The 15,571-nt window shown below is 40.6% G+C and overlaps 3 protein-coding genes and 1 long non-coding RNA gene across 6 annotated transcripts in view; 1 reads left to right on the plus strand and 3 right to left on the minus strand.

Annotated features, from left to right (window-relative positions):
- Window positions 1-15,571, plus strand: part of LOC309702165 (NACHT, LRR and PYD domains-containing protein 3-like) — a 217,121-nt gene that overhangs the window by 29,763 nt on the left and 171,787 nt on the right. The gene's annotated exons all lie outside the window — the stretch shown is intronic.
- LOC309702366 (phospholipase D1-like) lies at window positions 1,584-4,017 on the minus strand. 2 transcript variants are annotated; one of them, XR_014275457.1, is made up of 4 exons: window positions 3,070-4,017; window positions 2,198-2,780; window positions 2,015-2,108; window positions 1,584-1,672 (listed from the first exon to the last, which is right to left on the minus strand). XR_014275457.1 is itself a non-coding variant. In XM_082527069.1 (4 exons), exons 1-3 carry the CDS (start codon window positions 3,289-3,291, stop codon window positions 2,055-2,057), a joined length of 525 nt encoding a protein of 174 aa, XP_082383195.1. In that variant the 5' UTR covers window positions 3,292-4,017; the 3' UTR covers window positions 1,584-1,672; window positions 2,015-2,054. The 2 variants fall into 2 exon arrangements, 1 of the variants encoding a protein (XP_082383195.1); XM_082527069.1 differs by having other exon boundaries at window positions 2,532-2,780.
- LOC309697271 (uncharacterized protein) lies at window positions 5,387-8,321 on the minus strand (the record flags this gene model as incomplete). Its single annotated transcript, XM_082519062.1, has 2 exons — window positions 5,387-7,129; window positions 7,455-8,321. Coding segments are annotated over 2 exons (1,560 nt in total), but the record flags the coding sequence as incomplete, so codon positions are not given.
- LOC309702498 lies at window positions 8,345-14,861 on the minus strand. 2 transcript variants are annotated; one of them, XR_014275558.1, is made up of 3 exons: window positions 14,737-14,861; window positions 11,189-11,294; window positions 8,345-8,555 (listed from the first exon to the last, which is right to left on the minus strand). It is a non-coding gene; the product is annotated as an uncharacterized lncRNA (long non-coding RNA). The 2 variants fall into 2 exon arrangements; XR_014275559.1 differs by lacking the exon at window positions 14,737-14,861 and adding an exon at window positions 13,256-13,375.

Genomic DNA, 15,571 nt, shown 5'->3' on the forward strand with positions numbered 1-15,571 from the left:
TTTGACCACCTACACCCCAAGATACTCTTTTAAAAAGTGTTGTTTTCAGATCCCTTTGAAGTTCATAAAGGGCCTGTTCATTTTCATTCAGATGTTTTATTACATAAATGTTACTGTTTTCTTTTGATTTATGCTCCCACTACACTGCACCTCTACAAACAACAATGCCACGGACTGTCAGCTGCTTTTACATGCTGTGAACATGAGTAGGTTTGATCAGAGTTTCAATTATCAAAGAAAAGACAAACTGAGCAAAAAGAAGGAAAAAAGACCAACTTCTTCCCAACTGACAAGAAAAATACTCGTCATGTTTTCATAATAAAGGATCAGGCTCCCCATTTATGACAGCTTGGACCAATAATGTCTGTTACACTGATGCTACTGTAGAGACAGGGTCAACATCTCTATTTAAATATAATTAATATACAAAACACAATAAAAGTTATACATGAATTATTCATTATTTTGACTATTGATAAAATTCATGTATACTAATCAAAGTTATACATGAGTAACGACATTATTAATAATGATTAATAATAATAATTCTAATGCCAACACGATGACTGTTCATAGCTCCTGCTTTGAAATACTGAACTTAAACATTGACCTGATGAAAGATCACAATTCACAGTGGCCCACTGTCAGAATCATTCTGAATATAAACTCATCGAGTTAATCTGAACCTTTCTCAAATGTGCTGTGAATAAATGCTGCTGCAAGCCACTGTGGGAAAGCTGTGTTATTATCATGGAAACATCTGTGACACAGAGGACGAGGACACAAAGGGACGACACGCAGAGGCTGTGTTAAAGTCAAAAATCCAAATCTTTAGTCCTAAACAGGCAGTGGTTACAAACAGGAAGACGAGCAGTCCATTAAACAGTCTACAGGGTCAAACATACAGAGAATTCAAACAGCTATTAAAAACAAATAACTGGACACTGAAAAACTTCAGTGATGTGTAAGGCACCAAAGGGAAGCAGCTGAGTATATTCAATGAATTCTCTTCAAATACAAAGACAGAAACTCCTACAGGCAGCATGCAAACTGAGCAGGATACACAAAGATCAGAGATTACAAAATAAATCAGAAAAGGATTTCAAACTTACTGAGAGCAAGGCCTCTGTTACAAATCTGTCTAATAGAAAAACATGCTGTACAGATACAATACGCTCAGTGTTCATGCTCATTTAAAAACTGGCTCTACCTGAACCACTTCAATATTTTATGAAGTCACTGAGTCGACCATTTCTACAGTTTGTTTCCTTCATTGCAGTTAGAGTGCGGCTGGTAAGGATGAAAACACACACAGAGCGTAAATTGTCTTTGTTAGTAACAAACGTCAGCAAAGAAAAGACAAAACACACAAACACTCATGATATTCATGAATCATTAGAAAGCATCCAAACATTCTGCTCGTGGACTTTTACAGTCTTATTTGCACTCGCTCATCTTCATAATCATCCTGATCAATACATGACAGGGGAGGCTTTGAGGTAGGCGGGGCTCTCTGCTGATGTCAGCATGAAAGGCAGGACCAGCGTCTGCCACATGTTGGTGAAACATCACAGTACACAGTCTGGTTTCCTTTCCAGATGTTGGACGTTTGACACTTCAACGTTGAGGCCAACAAGAAGACACAGTTTTGGGTCGGGTTGCTGCAGGGTTTCTAACTGAGCAAAAGCAGAAGCACACAGACCAACAGGGATCAGATGCTGAGTGTTAGAGGAACATCTGTGCTGATCACTGAATGCTGCTGTGGTCTCTTGTTGAAGTTGGCTGGTGGGACAGTCTAATAGTGATATCCTGCCCATCGGAGGAACACTTTTAAAAACACATGCAATACTTTGTTTGTGTTACAGTCACAGTTTATGTTATTTTTGTCCTTTAAAAGTGTTGCTGTACTATAAAGTCCTATAATTTGAGGCTAAAATGGCTCAGAGAGTCTCTCTCTCAGAGGATCTCCTTTGAAAGTGGAGACGGCTTTATCCGCTGATCCACGTCACTTTACCTGGATGTTTTCTTTGAAGCTGGGTGAAGACTCCTCTCCCTCACTCCTGCTGCAGCTGTGTGGTCCAGTTGGCCTCTGAGGTCACAGTCAACATCTGTAGCAGAAGAGGGGAAATAAAAGTCCAGGTTACCAAAACTGGGAGCTTTTCCAAAATAGAGCGTAACTGGACTTTTTCAGCCTTACAGGCAGATAGTCGTCTGAAGCTGCAGCTTTTTCTTTTTAGCTTTTTCCAATCTCTGCTCTCGGCTTTCTTTGAGAACATGTCTGCTTTCTTGGCATGGCTCTGTCTGCTGTTGGTGAAGAGACTAAATCCACATACTCGCTACTAAGATCTCCTCAAGTAGTCTCAACCAGATTACAGTTTAAGAGTAAATGTCTCCTGAGAGTTTCACCTTGGGGAGATGCTGTCTTGCTAACATGCAATCATGAGCATTAATCTATGAGGTGAAAAAGTCATTTTAAAAGCTCCAGCCACAAGTTTTATTTCATCTGTGTTTTGGTCAGAGTCCCATCAGACCTCCAGAATGGTGTCAGAGTGTTTTCTATCCACGTGATGAGCACAGGCCTCAGGTCCAGACCTCCACGGGCACCATAGCCTCTTTGGAGCTAATAGGTGCAAGAAGGTTTTGTTGGGATAGGAACTGAAGAGGAAACTGACGAGGAAGGCAAGGATCTTCTTCAGCTCCTCCGAGCCGGGACCTCTTTGTGTAGGCCAGCATTGGCCAGGTAGCCCTCCAGCATCGCTGGATGGCCGACAGTGGAAAACCTAGAGGAGTAGGAGAGAAACAGCAGCTTGGAGCATGTCTTTATACTGTTTAGTTTTTAGAGCCACAGACTTTCTTTTAATGTCATTGTTCAGGATCTATGACTGATTATGTATTTATTGTATTCCTCCATGACTGTGTGACAGCAAGTGGAAAAAACCAGCTTCACCTTTGTTGATATGCTTGTAATTTTAATATTGATTAAATGGCCATGAAATAATAGAAAGCTCATATATGAAAATGTATTTTAAGAAGTAAAATGTTAATCTGAGTACAAAGGAGTACACTCACCTTCTGGTAGATGGAGGTGTAGCGAGCGCTGGTGAACATCCAGGCCTCCTCGTAGAACTGATCACTGATTGGATCCAAAACATCGATGGAGGATCTGTGTAAGCGCTGAGGATCGTCCTGATGGACAGAACAGAAGGAGAGTGAGACAAGTGAAGATATACTAAACAACACTGTGACATGAACTGAGCCACACACAGTTTGATTCACAGGTGATTGACACATTATTTGACCACGAGCAATCTTTTCTGGTTTGACGCCGTCTTTGTAGCCAGAAACCAGCTCTCTCCTCGGCTTCCTCCACTACACGCTTCCCCCACGCCAGTCTCCTCCGTCACTATAAAGGGGAGAGTCATGAGCTCCATCACCCTCACCTGTGCCGTCCAACGTCCCGCCACCAGCCTCCACTGCAGCAGGCCAGAGACCACACCCCTGCCACAATAAGTAAAAGTATATCCTTGCTGTACCCTTAATGCTAAATGTGCTAAATTAACCGCTGCCTTTGCCCCTTTGGGATTATTCTTATGTCACTGGGATGTTGACCTTTGACCTTCACATTAGAGAGATGGGCAGACATAATTAGTGTATGAATTTTAAAGTAACAGGTAATAAAGAGAGTGTAGCAAATGTAGTCAGGTTTATTACTCTGTATCACACATGAGTGCCCGAGGGAGGCGGGGCTGACTGGGGAGACACAGGAAACAGAGAGACAGGGCTGACTCGACATGAAACGATGAAACGTGGGACACGGGAACAGAAACTAAACACAGGCTGAAATGAACACTGAGGGAGGGAGAACTAAGATTACTGAGAGCCTGATAAATAAGAAGAACAAAAAGCAAGAAAAACAAGAGTCAAAGAAAACCAAAAACACAAAGCATTGGGCCAGGACCCACTGCTGTGACATTTATATGTGATAAAAACATTAAAAACTGCTCAGATGTTGAAATCTTTCTACGTATACTTTAGGTTCAGCTCTCCAGCCTGGCATTTGGTTAAGCATGATTCAAACATTTGATTTTGTTTAACTGGTTTTAATTATAGTTACTTTTTGTGAACATTTGTTGCAGCATTTAAAAATACATCATTTATTTTCAAACTTTTATTTGATTTAGAGCATCATGTTTGACCAACGTAAATGTTTTAATTTCATATAAAATAACTGAAACAGTGAACTAAATATCTGAAATCTTTCCTTCCTTAAAAGTTATAATCCTACTTAAGTTATAGTGCAAACGCTTAAGCAACAAATATACTTGATGCTAATTAATTAATATTTCCCTTTGATGTTGCAACTATGCGGTCACTTCTGTCTTTAAACAAAATAATATTTTCCAGTTACAGAAATCATAAAGTCCAAACTAAAGTGCTACTGTTGCTATATGCATTTTATATAAATCATGGATGATGGTCCTGACATGAAGGAAGAGAAAGTTACAGGTTGCATCCTTTGACTTTGTCTCTGTGCCTTTGATATAGCTCGCCATCCAAAGTAGTGGTGTCACTGTGGTCTCTCCAGGGCACCACTAGCCTGCACTATAATCACAGGACCACCATTAGCAAATTTTATTAGCGATTTTCAGAAGGACAGATGTTTCGGTTCAATTCTTAAATCAATTTTTTCAAACACAAACACTATTTTAAAGCTTCTAGAGAGTAAAATATTAATGATAATTATAATAACAATAATAAAAACAAAAGCTCTCAGATCCATCAAACCAAGCAGCAGAAAGAACAATAACTGAAGAGAAAACTTTAACCTTGTAGACTTCATTATGTTCCAGCTGCTCTACAGACGCTGTGACCTCGAACTTAAGCAGGTCGTAAAGTATGTGCAGCTCAATAACTTCATAATCAGACCCTGTGGTATTTAGGCAGCAGAACAACTAAGAATAACAACTACAAAGAATGTTTTTAGGTTTCTGTTGTACTGCAAGGTTCTGTACAGGAGAACCAAACCAAGAGCAAATATTACGTCTCATTTACACCTGAGCACGAAGAGCCATCAACATTTAGCAAATTGAATCATCTTTGTTTAGATCATATAGAAATGAAAAAGTAGAAATAGAAATCCAGAGCAAAGATATCCTCTAATTCAGCGTAGCACATGTGCAGCTGCTGCGATTCACGTAAGCATTCGGCTCGTCGCTGTTGCAGATTTTTCTCTCGCTGTTCTGGCTCACAGCGCTGCAAACACAAAAATAAATATCCCCAAAGCTGTGAAAGGGAGCTAATTAGTAAGAGTATTGTTACTCTCCGCAGGAGTAGTCCAGCAGTAGAAATCAGTCCAATAACAAGGTGTGTAACATCTAGCTGGGTGACAGAAAAACCCAGGGTAACTTCTAAGGACCTCAACGTCTCTCTCACATTGTGTTTTTTAAACATGCTTCCATTTGTCACTTCAGTCTTTACTCTGAAATACAGGAAGAGAAATCATGGCTGAAACAATTTCTCATGAAACCAGGGGTGTGGTCCAACAGTCAGTTTGGTGAGGAAGGTTCCTAACTGAGAGAAGTGACCCAGAAGTATCTGTGTAGCAGCCACAATGAATCCAGATCATGAGCTTTATTAACTGATCAAAGTCTCTTCTTTCATCTTCTGTATCATTCAGTTTGCATTGGTAATGCCCATTATTGTAATGCTTTTTTAAGACCAGCAAAACTTTATTTCACTTTGGGTTAGCTGGGATAAGTGATGGATGGAGGGAATTTTACTTCAGCCACAGAAATCCTAAACAGGAAGGAGGAGCAGAGTTACAGTGGATCACTATCCAGCAGGGAAACAAGGTTTATTTCAATTTCTTGGCCATGAGTGAGATTTACTGAGTGGGCAAATTAGGGAGACGACACCATCAGATCCCGAGCCCTCCATGTGTTAATCAAGAGACGGCTGCTGTGCTACATCCATAAATAATGAATAAATTAGGAGCTAAAGCTGAAAGGACAGTTTATTTGTACCATCTTCACGTGAACACATTCAAGAACATCACAGATGAAGAAACATTAAAAACTTCCACACTACATAAAGCAAGAAAAATAGTTTTTCTTTCAGGTGGTTTCAGAAAAACAGAAACATCAAACATCTCCAAGACTCTCTTTGAAAGAACTAAAAACCTTTGTTCTCATGGTCCAATCATGAGTGAACTCCCCGATGAAGCCTTGTGTGCTAAAACATGTCAGAGTTTTAAAGGTTAAACATGAGTTTCCAAAACGTTTTGCTGGAGAACAATGAACTATTTGACTGAGTTTCAATCATTTACAGACGAGCAAAACCAGGACAGAGAAAAAAGGACAAAACTGACTCAGTAAAAAACAGAAAAGAAGATCCCATGTAGATCTGTATTATGTAGAAGTTCAGCCCAGCAACCAGTTCAGTTCAACACAAGTTTAAATGATTCTATCTGAACTCTGTGGAGCCTGATCTCAAGCTTTTTGAGTCTGACACAGAAACCAGAGGATCTTTCTGTGTCTTCAGATTCACTGTGATCTAGTGATGGGAGTGATTTCAGCCCTGAGTGATCGCACTGATGTTTGCACAGAGCAGACAATGAGGTGAATGTTTGGGCACATTGGTAACAGTGAAACAGTTTATTAGTAACGTGGGATCGTTTGTGTGCAGAGTATGATCTGAGATTCCTGAAGCTCTTGTCACACTGGTCACAGCTGTAGTTTCCTTCCATGTGTGCACGTTCATGCCTGTTACAAGTACTTGAATGTGAGAAGCTTCTGTCACAGTGTCTGCACTTGTGTGGTTTCTCTCCTGTGTGGACTCGTTTGTGTGATTTAAGCTTCCATGCAGTGGTGAAGGATGACCCACACTGATCACAGAGGTGCTTTTTAACCCCACTGTGAATCAGTTCATGTTGTTTTAAATCACTTGATGTGGTGAAGCTTCTCCCACATTCTTTGCAGTATTTCAGTTTGTCTCCAGTGTGTCTACGTTGATGTCTTTTTAGGGTCTTTTGCCGACTGAAAGTTTTTCCACAGAGGTCACAATGAAAGTCTTTCCCACCACCACAGTGATGACAGGGTTGAGAACTGGATCCATCTGTGTCGCTCTGCTTCTAAACAAAGACACAAAGACAGTGTAAGTCAGTCCTTCAACATTTGTATCCTGAACGTCGCCTGAAATAAAGAGCATCTCTGCAGACGTCCAACTACATTTGACTGTTTCAGTTAACACACTCAGTTTACTGGGCTGCAATAACTACAATACTACCACCATAATACTACAGTAATACTAAAATCATAACTGAAAGGAAAATCTGAATAATCACTCAGAGCTGCTTTTCCATGCAGTAGAATTGCTAACATGCTAACACAGTTTAATGAGCAGAGTTGTTCCAAACAGTCAGGCTAAAATGACAAGATAACAATATAAATACATACCTCACAGTAGCTGCACTTGTAGAGTCTCTTTCTGGTGTGGATCTGTTGGTGTTGTCTCAGGTGACGTGGAGATTTAAAAGTCTTCTCACACAGGTCACATTGATAAGGTCTCTCCTCAGTGTGGGTAAACATGTGTCGTTGTAAGTGTGCGTCTGTTGTAAAGTATTTGCCACACTGTTCACAGCAGTACACATCATGTCTGGTGTGAATGCGTAGGTGTGTATTTCGGTACCCTCTCTGGCTGAAAGTTTTTCCACAGATGTCACAGCTGTATGCCTTAATTCCAGAGTGGGTAACTAGATGACTCTGTAAGTGGCTACTGTGAGTAAAAGCTCTGCCACACTGATCACAGCTGTACGCTTTAACTCCACTGTGGATGAGTTGGTGTTGTTTTAGGTAACCCTTCAAGGAAAAAGACTTTCCACACAAGTCACAGCTGAACGGTCTCTCTCCAGTGTGGATGACCTGATGCTGTTTTAGTTTAGCCCTCACAGTAAAACCCTTCCCACACTCGTCACAGCTGTATGCCTTAATTCCAGAGTGGGTAACTAGATGCTTCTGTAAGTGGCTACTTTGAGTAAAAGCTCTGCCACACTGATCACAGCTGTACGCTTTAACTCCACTGTGGATGAGTTGGTGTTGTTTTAGGTAACCCTTCAAGGAAAAAGACTTTCCACACAAGTCACAGCTGAACGGTCTCTCTCCAGTGTGGATGACCTGATGCTGTTTTAGTGAAGCCTTCAGAGTAAAACCCTTCCCACACTCGTCACAGCTGTATGCCTTAATTCCAGAGTGGGTAACTAGATGCCTCTGTAAGCTGCTACTCTGAGTAAAAGCTCTGCCACACTGCTCACAGCTGTACGCTTTAACTCCACTGTGGATGAGTTGGTGTGTTTTTAGGTAACCCTTCCAGGAAAAAGACTTTCCACACAAGTCACAGCTGAACGGTCTCTCTCCAGTGTGGATGACCTGATGCTGTTTTAGTTTAGCCCTCACAGTAAAACCCTTCCCACACTCGTCACAGGTGTGTTTTTTCTCTCCCTTTCTTCTGTGAGGTTTGTCGGCCTCCTGAGAGCGCTGACTTCTGGCTCCATGTTGGTCCTGCAGTGACAGAGATACAAACAGAGGCAGTGAGTGAAATGCAGTCGTGGAACAAACTCAACCTTCAAACTCCATTAACACTAGTTTTAAACCTGAAGGTGGAGCGTGGCACCAAACACCTTAAAGGTCTCTTATCCCCACCTGCTGGTAGTTCTAACACATTACATCCAACCTGCTGTTAAAGATAATTCATGACTGTTCAAACACTAAAATCATGCACACACACACACACACACACACACACACACACACACACACACACACACACACACACACACACACATTATTTTATAATTTAGATTATTTTGTTGTTTCCTATTACATATTTCTATAATTTGTATAGATTTATACATAATTATTCAGTGATAATAAATCCTATGTTTGTTTATTCTAAAGGAACCCCGTTAGCTTCCACAACAGATGTTGCTCGTCTTCCGTCAAATACTCACATAAAATATTACACAATAAAGTGGATTCAAGATATCCACATAATTTCACTCTTACATCCACAGTGAGGTTTCACAATTGTTCAAATATAAGCAATCAATAATAATAATAATAATAATATTTCTCTGTCAGCCTTCTCGGTTACGAATCGTCTTCTGCTCCTCTGTCATGCGGCGTCCCACAGGGCTCAATTTTAGGGCCACTGCTCTTTTCACTGTATCTATTGCCTCTGGGTTCTATCCTTAGAAGGCATGAGATCTCATTTCATTGTTATGCCGATGACTGCCAACTTTATTTGCCACTAAAACACAAGGATGGCATCTCTATAAAACCTCTCTTGACATGTCTAGATGACATTCAAGCTTAGTTGGCTCTAAACTTTTTAAATTTTAATGAAAAGAAAACAGAGCTGTTGGTGTTTGGACCCAGTGGTCCCTGTGAGTCCTCCCCTGTTGTTTTAGGATCCCTGGAAGTCTATTTTAAATCTGTGGTTACTGACCTTGGTTTTAAGTTGGACAGTGATTTTAAATTGGACAACCAAATCAGAGCAGTGGTGAAGTCCGGTTTTTATCATTTAAGGCAACTGGCAAGAGTAAAATCTTTTCTTTCGAGGCAGCACCTTGAAACAGTGATCCATGCTTTTATTTCTTCCCGCCTGGACTACTGTAACTCACTTTATGTGGGGGTCAGTCAGTCATTGCTCTCACGTCTGCAGCTGGTTCAAAATGCGGCTGCACGACTCCTAACAGGAACTCAAAAAAGAGAGCATATAACCCCTGTGCTGGCCTCTCTGCACTGGCTGCCTGTGTCTTTTAGAGTTCATTTTAAAATTCTTATGTTTGTTTTTAAATGCCTTCACAGTCTTGCCCCGCCTTACCTCTCTGAGCTTCTTCATCTCCACACACCCTGTCGGTCTCTCAGGTCAGCTGACCAGCTGCTCCTGGAGGTACCGAGATCCAGGAGGAAGCTCAGAGGGGGCGGGGCCTTCTCTATTGTGGCTCCAAAGTTATGGAATCATTTGCCCATGCACGTTAGAGAGGCCCCTTCACTGTCCACTTTTAAATCACGTCTTAAAACCCACTTTTATTCCTTGGCTTTTAACCTCAGTGAGACTTAGTTTCTTTTTTAATTGAAGTAGTTATTTAATTAATGATTTCACTCTTCTTTTATTTGTGTTTTATTTATATCTCATGTAATTTTATTTTACAGTTCCAGTGTACAGCACTTTGTGTCAGCTGTGGTTGTTTTAAAGTGCTTTATAAATAAAGTTCATAATGTTGATGATGAATATCAATAACATTGAGGCACATTACACAAATTTCAAAAACAAATCATGTCTTACAATATTTACAACAACTAAAAGCTCTGTAAATCGGCTTTTAAGTGTTCATTGAAGTTTTGAATAATTCTCTAATTTTTTAAGGCAACTTATTCCACTTAAAAGTTGCTCTAAATGTAACAGTTTTACAAAACGTTACTTTTAACTCGAGCATTTACTAAATTGCAGCTTGTTGAAAACTGTGTAATATGATGATGTATTTCATCTGGATACTGCAGCTGAGCAAAATAAATGTGGTGTGTTTAACAGAATTGCTTTCTTTAGAACTACAAGTAAGCCATAGAATATTTTAGCCTGTACAGGAAGCCAAGAAAGGTTATTATGCATTTGATCAATATTAGTATAGTATGAACATCTTCACACTAATCTGGACGCCTTATTCTGGACTAACTGAAGTCTGTTAAGATCTGTCTTATTAGCTGCTGACCAAATGATTGAACAATACTCCAGATGAGACATTACTAGTGCATTAATGACATCTTTCATAATGAAGAAGTGATACACAAAGAGCATTTCATAGCCATAGCTATGCCTTGTCAGCAGAGTTATGTGACATTAGTGATGTTTGTACTTTCAGCGTTAACTTGGTTTTAAAGCCTTTAAAATATACGCCGTTCAATAGTCGACCTTCATCTGACAGAGAATGTGATGATTTTGTGGATAATTAAAGTCAGTCATATATCCACAAACACAACAAGCTGAAAGTCAGTGATGCTGCTCGGTTTGCAGTCCTGAACATCACGGCACAAGCAGGATTCACTGCACTGTTAATGTTAGCTGTGTTCAAATGTTCAAATGTATATGGTGATAAATATCTTTGGTCATATGGTCCTGCTCTGTCTGTCACCTTCTGTGTTGAGCTCATTGTTTCCTCTGTAGTGGCTGAGCTGAGTCCAAGTAGCTGAAAATGTTCCTCTGCTGCTCCGTCAGACTCTCCTCCTCCTGCTGATCAGCTGGGACACAAAACAGATCTTTGTTAGGCTCCACACTGCACTGAAGAGTCAAAGTGTCTCATATGTTCATCTGACAAGTAAAAGAACACATTTTTGTTTCCCGAGGTGGGCAACTTGTTGGAAACAAACACAACAGGTTTGAGCACTGATACCTGCCATTGCTGGCATTGAAAGATGCAACGCCAGCAATGTGGATTGTCAAGACTCAAACCGATCATCAAGCAAAGACAACAGGGATCATTTGTTTCTGTTTATTTAGCATTCACAGCATTTGTAGTTGCCTTCTGTGCAGGGGAAGTCCACGCACACTGTGTGGTACCGCCATCCGCAGAAGGTGCATTCAACCTCTGTAAGAGAAACGAGGTTGTCTGAGACTGAAATGATATTCACTAAAGAAGTGGTGATTTGTAAAACTTCAAGTGTATGATAAGGTGAAAACAAATACACAACTGCATGTCATGTAGTTGAAGGTTTTTTTTCTTTTGGAAGACCGGAAAACACTGAAAGTTACAAATTAGTCCTTTATTTATCCAGGTAAAAGAAAATCTCATTGAGATTAAAAATCTCATTTCCAAGAGAGACCTGGCGTCATGGCAACACAAGTCACATACCACACAGGTATATAACATTTAAAACAAACACAATATCCCAACATGTGTAACAAATGTATTGTGCTTGAAACAAATTCAGAATAGGTGATAAAGCAGCTGCACATGTGTGTCACGAGTAAATCTGGCTGTATAACAAACAGAAACAAGTGATGCTGCTGTCTTTGCTCAATGGTTGGTTTGAGTCTCGACAATCCACATTGCTGCCATCTTTCAATATGTTTGAATGCACCAGTGTAAGTGCAGCCACTCAGACTCAATGTGTTCATAGAAACAGGTGCAGATGTGTCACGAGTTCATCCAGCAGTAGCTATGGCACTTGGCCACAGGGGGCAGCAGTGGACTGACCTGCATTCGAGACTGCTCCAGCTGCTCTGTGACAGTCAGTAGATCTGCTACAAATTGCAGATCATATGCAAGTTTTGGAAATGACATTATAAATATTCCTAACTTAGCCACGGCAGCATTGTTGATGTATTACCTATATACTACAAATTATTCCACCTGCTGAAAAGTGGATCTAATGTGGGCGGACTCACACTTAGCAAATAAACTTGTGATGTGAGAATGTAATCAAACTGTTGATCAGAGGCAAAGTAATTTAAAGTTTATGATGCTATCGTCTAATGTTAGCTGACATGATGTTAGCTTGTAAGCTTATGTTGTTGTCTGGGTCTCATGTCTGATCTGATGATAATAACTGTGACAACACAGAGATTAAATAAAGGACGTTGGTGGGACTTCTTATGTTAGAACTATAACTTCAGTTAAGGAGTGAGACGTAAGGTGACAAGGAGAATGAAGAGAATGAGAAAGAAGTAACTGGGAAGAGAAAATGAAAACAAAAATTTGAAATGATCAAATTTGTGTTAACAGATGATGGTGATTTTAAAAATTCAAGTAATTTAAAGGTTTTATCCTATTTGTTGTTGTTTTTTTCATATTCTTCTATTTGCAAGAGGTTATTAATAAAACAGGTTCTCTTTCTGGTTTCTCTTTTTGGACGCACTCTCTACAGCTTATCACATCCAAAATGGCAGATGTCAAGTACAAAACCTCGACAGAAACAATCAGCAAGAATTTTAGCATCAGTCCAAAATAAAACTGTCCAACTACAGAGTTTTAAAATCCAACTAAACTATGAACAGAGATCTTTTACAAATAGGCTATTGATGAGATGACAGTGGTAACAAAAACGTACACATCCGCGCACACAGACAAAATGGCGGGAGAGCGTTTAACGGTCGACCTCATGAGTCCGTTACCGTGAACTATGGAGCGGCAGATTTGTGCTGGAACTGAGCTGCACACAGCTGATGTTAGCCAGGAAACATTACACACTGCTAACGTTACCTTCACACGGAGCTCCACACGGAGACGATCAGCGTCAGGCACAAACACCAAGTTCAGAAAAGAGGAACTTTGAGCAGGAAGGAAAGAGTCAGAGCGGCGTTTGAGGACACGTTTACAACCACGAACATCAGAATCTGTCTGTGCTGCATTCAAGTGCAAGTTGGAAACTCACTAATCTCTGTCATGTTGTGCAAAGATGATTTATTTCTGCTGGTTTTCCTGTTTGAAACACAAACATGTGTCAGCACTTTGTTGTTCTTCACCCTGCAGCATTTGAATATTTCAGGAGTAAACTGATCATAAATTCATGAAGTCATGAATGAAAGTGCAGACTGAGAGTGGATCACATGATGTTTGAGGTGTGTCATGTGACATGTTCAGTATTGTCACACATGTCTAGATTGTCCCTGATATCATAACTGCTCAAACACTGATGATTATATTTGAAGAATTATTCCTGATGGCAGCAAAGTTTGAATGGAGCTCTCTGTCTGTGCTGATTTGTCGCCCTCTGGAGGTCAAAGCACAAACTGCATGATGTCACTGTAACCACCACGGTGACAGGAAGTGTTTTTAAATGATGAAATATGTCAGTGATGCTGATAGTGTGTTCATCACAGACGTTCAGGCTTCGTGTTGACATGAATCAAAGTTAATGTCATTATGGACCAAGGACAGTACTCTGGGTCTCCTGCAGAACAACTCAAGCTGTGATACCTGAATGAAGAGCCTCTGCTGCTTTAAAGAAGGAGGCTCGAGGCAGAGGTGAGGTGCAGACCAACCAGCTTTTATTCAGCAACTTTAACAGAAGGATCAGAAAAATAAAACTATACAGCACAGTGATGCTGACTGAAGCCACAGTATTAAACTAAACAAGCATCTGATCATCTTTAACAACATCTAATAAATAATGACAACTATTTACTCCTGTATTTCCTACAATAAAGCCTGTTCAGATATTTGTTGCTGATGGAAATGTAAAAGGCTCCCAGGAACCAAAGGACAAAAACAGAGGCAACAGTCAAAGCTGCAAAGGATCCCCTAACACATAAACTGGTTCGAAGATATTTTCTAGCTCTGCAGAGGAGCTTGATTGCACGGACAGTAAAAAGTGGATTCAATAACAGCAGCGAGCGCTGAGTGATATAACGGTGCTGCGAGCAGCAGTGCAAAGGCTCACACAGAGACAGCAGCTACACTGTGTGTGGATGTGATCCACAGTCACAGCTGTGGGTTTCAGTCAGTGTGTCTCTAACTTCATGGTCACATTTCAAAGCTTATTGCAGCCAGAAGATGTTCAAGTAAAAGATTTATTGCTGTACTCGTCTACCAGGATAACAGGAGGTTCATAAAGCTGTGTAATACTTCAGCTTTACATCATGCAGTAGTAGTTGTGTCCCTTTGTGTTTATTAGTGTGTTCACACGTCTACTTTAACTTCACTCTGTAATGAAAGGATTCAAATCACTGATAAATACATACATGCTGACTCTGAGTCTCAGTGAAGGAGGAAAGGATGGATGAAGGCAGCCTAGTGTGGGTCATGTGTGTCCAGCAGTCATCCAGGGCCTGGATCCATCTGTAACAGGAAGACAAAGTCCAGCCTGTAATCATCCTATCAGGCACAGCGTTTCCATCCAGCATCCTGACGACGCTAACAACCCGTCAAACGTCTCCTCTGGTCCACAGAAGTCACACTTCCTGTGTCATGTTTACCTTTTTAAGTGTGCTATTCAAGCCTGTGTGACCAACTCTGACTCTCCAGATTCCATCCTGGTCTCTGCTGCAGCTTCTTCTACACGACTGTTTTCTGTATAATAATATCTGCCTTTCCCGTCTCTGTCCCAGTGTGCCTGCCACTCGTCCTTCATCTTTACCTTCATTATACTCTTCACCTCACTTTCACTGTATTTTATAGTCAAACCTGCACGACTTCTTCTTGCTGCACCTTTTTAAACTTATCGTCCTGTTCATTGCATCAACACCGATATTCACAGGGAGCCATAAGAAATCCACTTCTATCCCTCTGTGTTTGATTCTATACAGTAAATGAAGTATATCAAAAACAATATGTTGCCTAGAGTCTGAAGACATATCACCTGTGCTCACTAGCACGCTGCTAGAGTCCCAGCAAACCACATACCTCCATATTAGTGCGTCCTCCACACAGTTCAAGCCAGTAACATCACTACCAGCTCCCAGTATAAACTGCCACATCATCTGTAATTCTTTTACTCATCACCAAACTTATTTGTGGGAGAACAAATGCAGCAGCCGTTCTTTTATCTGACAGTGTTGACGCATCAGTAAATATCCT

This window comes from Aulonocara stuartgranti (assembly GCF_965226115.1).
Source record: "Aulonocara stuartgranti genome assembly, chromosome: 3".
Taxonomy (NCBI): domain Eukaryota; kingdom Metazoa; phylum Chordata; class Actinopteri; order Cichliformes; family Cichlidae; genus Aulonocara; species Aulonocara stuartgranti.